General features: G+C 37.6%; 1 protein-coding gene across 1 annotated transcript; it reads right to left on the bottom strand.

Moving 5' to 3' along the window:
- Positions 1-1,565: 1,565 nt before the first annotated feature.
- drg1 (developmentally regulated GTP binding protein 1) lies at positions 1,566-7,301 on the bottom strand. The gene is made up of 9 exons (XM_026340557.1): positions 7,119-7,301; positions 6,150-6,273; positions 5,833-6,008; positions 5,666-5,735; positions 4,874-5,043; positions 4,093-4,223; positions 3,303-3,470; positions 2,871-2,993; positions 1,566-1,910 (listed from the first exon to the last, which is right to left on the bottom strand). Exons 1-9 carry the CDS (start codon positions 7,155-7,157, stop codon positions 1,811-1,813), a joined length of 1,101 nt encoding a protein of 366 aa, XP_026196342.1. The 5' UTR covers positions 7,158-7,301; the 3' UTR covers positions 1,566-1,810.
- Between the last annotated feature and the right edge of the window lie 537 nt (positions 7,302-7,838).

Here is a 7,838-nt window from a genome sequence, read left to right on the forward strand (position 1 = left end):
ATGTTCTCTTGGGATAGGTGCAGTGGCAAGGAGGACTTGGTCAAGCTGGGATTGGACGTGGGTTGTGGAGTTTGGGGGGGCTGCTGGTTCCGCATTTCATAAATATTAATACAGAGTCCTCCCTCCCCAAATGGGTAGATTCTTTAATTTTGTTAGAGGGGGAAGTGCTTTATTCACTTAATGGCTTTTATTAGTGCCCGGTCTTCAACTCTTTCATTAGCTAAAGTGCTGCTATAATTTACAGGGTAAAAGGGGGTGGGGAAGAGGCGGTTTCTGAGCAGGGTTGATCCTGCTGCTGCTGGACAGGCAAGCATTACCCCCAACCACTACAGGTTTTCCTAAAAATGGTTATTTTCTCATGTAAGAACTGTAGTCTGTAACATTAAATACACTTGCTAAACCTTATTAAACCATTAAAGTGTGGGTGTACGTGTGAGCACGTTGTCTCTCTTGCACATTTGATTTTTTCATATGTCCATTAACGTGAATTCTGTTGCACATCTAAACCTCTGTCCATCTTATAGTATCGGTTTGTATCCCACACAGTATAACCAATAATTAGTGACAATTAAATGGCTTCTTCTAAACACTATGAACATAAAAACATTTTGTGGTCATGTTAATCCACAGTGGACAAAAGAGTTCACTGTGAAAATCTCATTTCAGGAACTGAGATTTTTTCTATGCTATTACATATGTTTTCATACAGATACACGGATAAACCATATTATTTTTTATAGTTTATATACTGAATATTTTGTATAGCTCCAAAGATATTTCAGTTGGATACATTATATGTATAGTATAAAGTAAGATTTTTATTTAACCTAAGAAGGACCACACTAAGTATGAAATATGCTGTGAAGCCACATATACCTTTAAAGCTCAGCTGCACCGTACATAGGTTTATTGGGTTAGATTGAATGAAGACTCTTTATTAATCAACATTCTGGTCTAATAGTATCATTGATACTGTTTTTACTTGTGTATATACTGTCCACTGCAATGAAAGGCTAGTACGGTGCTCAGGCACAAAATGGCTACTACACTTCATTCAGGTTGCAACATATCGACGTTAGATAATGCTAGCCCTCAGAAGTGCTCCTGGCTCCGATGAAATGCCTTTTATTCTATGCGGAGTCTTGTTAGTTGTGAACAGCTGGTGTATGATGTCCCAGACTGCGACTGAGTGAATGAACTGATTAACCTGAGTGGCTGTCCCTACCAAAGAGAGGGGGCGGACCACCAGCCTGCAAAACTGCCTTCATCATCAATGTGACATAAATCACTTAGCAGGACGGAGACTTCACAAGACTATTTTTTTAGTACTGCCATGTTTTTGAGGGAGGCCATGTAACTGTGGAGCCAGAGATTCAATTATAAAACATTTCCATGATGCTTCAATAGCAACCACAGGAAGAATATAAACATATTGATTTAAATGAAGAAAACACAGTGAGCATGGTTATACTTGACATTAAATACAGGCCAAAACTCATTAACAGATCAAATAAATCTATTAAGACAGACAAGACTTAAAAATGAAACAGCAAGATTCATTTTCATTTTTTATACAGATTTTTATTTTATTTTATTGCAAGCCTTAACCAATATTCAATATGAACTGTTCGTGGTGTTATGGGGACTGTAGATCTTTTCAAATATGACCCTTAGATTCATGTCATTTTTAAATGAGAGCAAAAACTGGGAACCACAACACAGATGCTCTGATCATATGTTTGGTGATTTACTGAGCAACTTTAGACAACACTTTGTGATATGCAGACCATGCAGCACATTAAAGTTCCCTTTACTTTTTCACCAGCTGGATAACATCTTCATCTTCCAGCACATGGTCCTTGCCCACCTTTTGAGGATTATGTTTCACAGATGATCCCCACACAAGAGCACTGAAAGGAAGATAAAAAAAAGTGAAATTATTCTAAACCAGTGGTCTCTTCAAGTTAGGGAACAGGATTTTATAATATCTTATGGAATAAAATAAGAAGCCATAGAGCTCATAATACAGCAATCCACACCTTAATTCCACCAGGAAATAATGAATGAAGATCAATATATAATTTCTTTGCACTATAAAATAACCTAAAAGGTACAATGAGATCCTTTAGTTGCAGAGATTCTAGTGATATGTGTTACGGTTTGATTGGTCCATTCCCTGGAGGATGGGTAATGCTCTGCAGCACTAACGTATCGACTGACTGATGATCTTAGCTCTTCCCTTTAGAGATGGTGGTGCAGCACATCATCTGAGATCCTAATCCAAACTCTTCAATTAATGCTTATTTGGCTTATCTTGACAAAAAGAGAGTAATGGCTGTGATTAAACTGACTGTGTGGTTTTACAATTCAATGATTACTTGTCATTCTAATATTGTAATCCTGGAAGAAACTATTTAACTAACCAGTGTGTAAAATAAAAGAGAAATATTCACAGAGCTAACACAGTATACGTCATGTTCCAAAGATAATATTCCTCTTTTAATTCTATGGTTTATTTGTGTAAAAAGCAGCAGGTCTTACTATTGGGAAAAACCTCAGACAAACAACAAAACTTTTTCATCATGCCATTATCTATTTAGCATAAATAAAACCAATAAGAAAAAACATGGTACCCCCCCATGATTCAATAGCTTCTAGAGCCACTTTTATTAAATAATCGACTGTAAGTGAATAAAACGGGCATTAAGGGTCTCCTAAGAAAATTTCTAATGTACCGAATGACCTAACATCAGCTGTTTGGACGTTATTAAGAGCAACAAAGCAATGACGAGACAAAATTACTTTTTTGGTGAGTAGTGTACACATTTGAGAGAATAAGTAAAAAAATAAAGCTGCTCTACAATACTCACTACTTTAATTCTTTGATGAGGTTTTTGTGAATCTTTAGGCAGAAATCCTCGACTGAAGTTCGTCCATCAGGGAGTACGACAGGAGATGTGTAGTCGGGAAGCTGGCCTTTGGGTTTGGTGTAGCTGCAATTGAACATATAACCTTAGTCAAATTTTTCAGTATGAACCATTGTAGAATTTAAGTTATGTTCACATTACAGCTGAAGCGGCCCAACCCAGATTTTTGTGAAAAAACCTAATCTGATTTATTTTTTCAATACCAGACCCAGGACACTCGTATGTAGTTGCAGATCCAATTCCTATCTGCTCTTTATGACTATGGCTATGCGAGTGCTTGGTATTTAGCATTACCGTCTGTAAATGTGAATATAGCTTTACATCGTTAGCTGTTCATTCGCTGCCCCTTGTGGTGACTGTATTAACAACTCTTACATGCGCACAAGCTGCAGATAGTCCCACATCCTCTCCAGCAGGTCATCGAAGTTCCAGCGGTGATGGGCAGAGATGGGCACACAGTGGGGAACCTTGTAGATAATGTCAAGCTCCTCAATGGAAATCTGATCGATTTTGTTGAGCACATAAATGCATGGGATGTAGACGCTGTTGAGAAATGAGAGCGTTAAATGACTGCCGACTGTGAAATTCATGCAACATCAGCAACTCTTAATGTACAAAGGACTTACAACATTGTGCTGTCTGTAATAATAATGAATTTGCTATCACTGAATAGTTTAACAATAATAACAATTTGTAGCACGTGACAACGTGTAAGCTGAAAGGGTAAATTAAGCAGACATGGCAAAAAGAGCTAAAATAAACATTTAATATGGCTAATTATTTTATCAAGGGTATTTCTGACGCATGTACAGAGGTATGTCTGTTAACTAAGTTAGGAAAAAGGAATCTAACAGAATCTATGAGCATTTAGATTTAGATAAATTTAATGTCCCTGGGGCTCTGTTTCTCTACAACTGCAGGGTGCTCATGCTGTTACCTTGCCTGGTGGTGTGTGTGGAATGGTAATCTCATTTGATTTCAAGTAAAAGATTACACTTTATGCACTAGAAACAAAGATGAAAAATGGTGCAGCTTGTATGGAACATAAACAGCATTTTTATATTTATCTGCACTGGTGTAGTGGGGACAAAATGGGATTTCAGATTCCAACAGGCCACACCCATAAGGAATGACTAAGGTCCATTCTGGCAGTTCAGCAGCTTACCGATTTCCCTCCACCACATCAATGAGATCATCAGCTGTGGAGTCACTGCGCAGAGTGATGTCGGCGTTGTGGATCTTGTACTCTGCCAGGATACTCTTAACCGTTTCAGCATCAAGCTCACTTTGTGCACACTACAGAGAGTGAGTGGGGTACAACAAAAGAATGAAAACAAATACTTTATATGCATTTTGCACATTTTTCACATTGTGCTTGAATATAAGTAAAATTATATAGCCAATGATAACCTTGGCTTTGGTCAAATAAAAAAGTAATCTTGATATTCTGCAGAAACGAAGTGCAATCTCATGCATGTCCAAAAGGGGCCAGCCTGGACAAGTGATTCAATGTGTGTTACTGGGCAAAAATGTGTTTTGCGCAGTTGCACATTTGATTCTGGAGATTTGAAGATATGTCAATCAATATACTGCAGATTAAAAGCTTTAGCAAGTTTGTTTAAAATAATGAGTTGCCACAATAAGACCCATCATCAACTACAGATAAACCAGACAACTATAATCCTACATGCCAAAAATAATTATAGAGTGACTGTTCTCATTTTGATAAGCTGCCTTTGCAGTTTCATTAGTTGGTTGAATGACAAGCTGACAACGAGCATTTTATAAAAACATCTCTCTCTCTCACAGACACATGCACGCACCATCACTAAACTCAGTTAGGAACTATCAACATTAGATTATTCAGTGATTAATTTAGAAGTAAAAAAATTCAAAGAAGTCTGGAACTATGTATTTAAGTTGCTGTTGTGCGGTGCCAGACGTACTGTAGCTGTGAAGTTAATGCCTCCTTTGTCTTTCTTCTTGAAGCCGATGTTGGGTGGTTGCTTGTTAAGTCGGATGCCAAAGCCTTCTAGTTCATGTTCTATTAGCTTCTTATGAACAAGAGGCTTCAAAACATCAAGCACTATCAGGATCAGGTTGCAGGTTCGAGCCACTAAAACAAAACGAGAATAGGTTGAAGCAAAGTGAATGAAGGAATCAGTATTTACAGCATGTGTTATGCCTAAATTGCTGTTTAGTATCAAGTGGACTTGTTTTAAGTTCTTGAGGATGTTTTGCTTTACACCTAGAAGGCTTCATCAGTTCAGAACTGAGGATAACCATGACTTGGGTGACTGAAAGTCCTCTCAAACATTTACAGCATGTGCCTACAAACACTGTAAAAAAGTAAAAAAGTTAGTGGTGAGACTGAAGTAGTTAATTGGATGTGTAGTGAAATGTCTGGAAAAAGGTCCAGTTGCCTTGACTCAGGTTTCAGATATACTTTAGAGGTGAGATTTGACTTTTTCCTGCTACTAGTGGTGTCCATAAAAAGACAGAATTGCAACTGTATACTTGTCAAAGTGTACATTACTTGTTAAGGCATTAGCCTAAAGTTCTGTTAAAGCAACTTATTTGTCTGCCTACAGAGTAAAAAAAAAAAAAATCATTAGGCCAGATTTCTTTTTGCTTAAGTCACCGCCCTTAAACATCTGAAAAGACTTGGTTTGTTTTATTTTTCCATGTTTCAATTTATGTTTCAGCTTTAGCAGAAACGGCACAAATCACATCTTTACCTGCAATGACCTGCCTGCCTCTGCCTTTGCCATCCTTGGCACCCTCAATAATTCCTGGGAGATCCAGGAGCTTAGAAGGAAGAAAGCAAGACAATAAGAAAAGAAACAACCCACTGAATCCATACCAAACAGAAAACACTTACTGAACAAATGAGTAATTCTTTTACCTGAATTTTGGCACCTTTGTAACGAATGACTCCGGGTACTGTGGTAAGTGTGGTGAACTCGTAGGCGGCAACCTCAGAGTATACCCCTGCCAGGTTACTTAGCAGTGTAGACTTTCCTACTGAGGGAAAACCGACAAAGCCAACACGAGCATCGCCGGTTTTTGCTACATCAAAACCTAAAACAAAAGAAGAAAGAACATTAAGTAAAAAATAAAACAACTTTATTCAAATGAAATGCCCATTAATTACTATGATGAAACAAGTAAATCCAGGTAATAGTAATAAGTAGACTAAGTGTCTAAAAATCATGATTTTACCTTCTCCTGTTCCACCACCACTGCCTCCTTTTGGTGTGATGAGTTCTCTCCTCAGTTTGGCCAGACGCGCTTTGAGCAGACCCAAGTGGTGAGCTGTGGCCTTGTTTCTCTGAGTCCTGGCCATCTATGAATAACAGTAACAAAACCAGCATGAGATCTTGGCATGATAACTGTAAAACCACAACACTGAACAGAGAACACAATCTCAAAAATACTCAATTTAGTATTACGGGGGATAATGGCAAACAGAAAATACGAGATATTTGAAAAGGCTTGAAATAATAAATATTTTCTTCAAAATTCATTTAGAATGGTTACCAAAGTAGTTAAACTTAAATGTTAGCTTATCTGAAAAATGATGCTGTCTTTAATCATATATTTATACTAATTATAGACATTTGAATTTAAAAAATAACACGAAAGGAAAAAATAAAACAAAAACCAATTCCAAACACTGATGACCAACACATAATGCTCTGCTTGCATTTACGTCTGTCCCCAAACCTGTGAGACCTAATCCATGATCAGTCCAACAAAGTTAAGTAACGTTAAGGAATGAATAGTGTCTAAACAGTTTCCCTGTCTTTTCTTTATCACCGTCTGCTCCGATAACACATTTTTCATTATTAGTCCTCTGGGATACTCTGTGGAGGCAGATTGACCAACACATTAAAAGCGTGTGCGCGGCTGCCAGCTGGTCAAACCGTACGTGTCTTTGCTACAGGCTCAGGGGATAGCCACAACCGTTGGACACCAACATACATTTCACAATACACCTGTATGTTAAATTGACACATAAAGCTAATTTCAGATACACACTGTAACATGTCAAGACACTGCACACCTGTTTCAATGACAAGCCCAGATGTGGGAGCTAGGCTAACTGTTTGCTAGCATTGAAAGCTAACTAGCTGTTAGCTAAACGTGACTGACTCATTGGAATCACTTTGCTATCTAGTTGTACCTTACCTCATTTTCAATCTCTGCTATTTTGGCGAGTATACTCATGGTGGCAACTCCCGCGTACAATCAACAGGAAATGAATAAAGTTGAGAATATTTTACATGCAAGTTGGTAAAGTTGTTTAGCAAGCACACCGCAACACCGCTCAAGTGCCGCTGTGCGCTAAATCACGAGGAATCTCGCGATGACAGTGTGAAACGGGAACGTGTGCCCGGAGTGTTGCCTAACAGGACAGAAATTAAAGCCACACCTAATGTCAGCTGTCTAACACACAAATACTTTATAATATTTTAGCTTATGTCCTTTTAATTAAGTAAACAATCAGAATGTTTATTCCAATACTTAATAGGGAAAACCAATGAAAGGCGTTTCAGTATAATGCAATACTATTTTGTAGAAGCTCCTACAGGAACTACAACAAACAAACAATAGATTTACTGCAGATACGTTTTGTTAATTTTTGGCCAGATATGACAAATACAAATGAAATGATAAAACAAATAACATCGCCAGCCACTTACAGTCTAAATGCCTACAGGATATTGCCTAGGACAACATTCACCCTGAAGATACACAACTTTTATGAGTGATGAGTGTAAAAGCAAGACCATTTTTTTATATCAAATTAAATTAAACTGAACATAATGTGGACCTTAAATTGTGTGCTGATGTCATAGTCAAATTATGGTTTACAAGGAATCACACAAACAGACATTTTAATGTTCT

This window comes from Anabas testudineus, chromosome 22, assembly GCF_900324465.2.
Source record: "Anabas testudineus chromosome 22, fAnaTes1.2, whole genome shotgun sequence".
NCBI classification, from domain to species: Eukaryota; Metazoa; Chordata; class Actinopteri; order Anabantiformes; family Anabantidae; genus Anabas; species Anabas testudineus.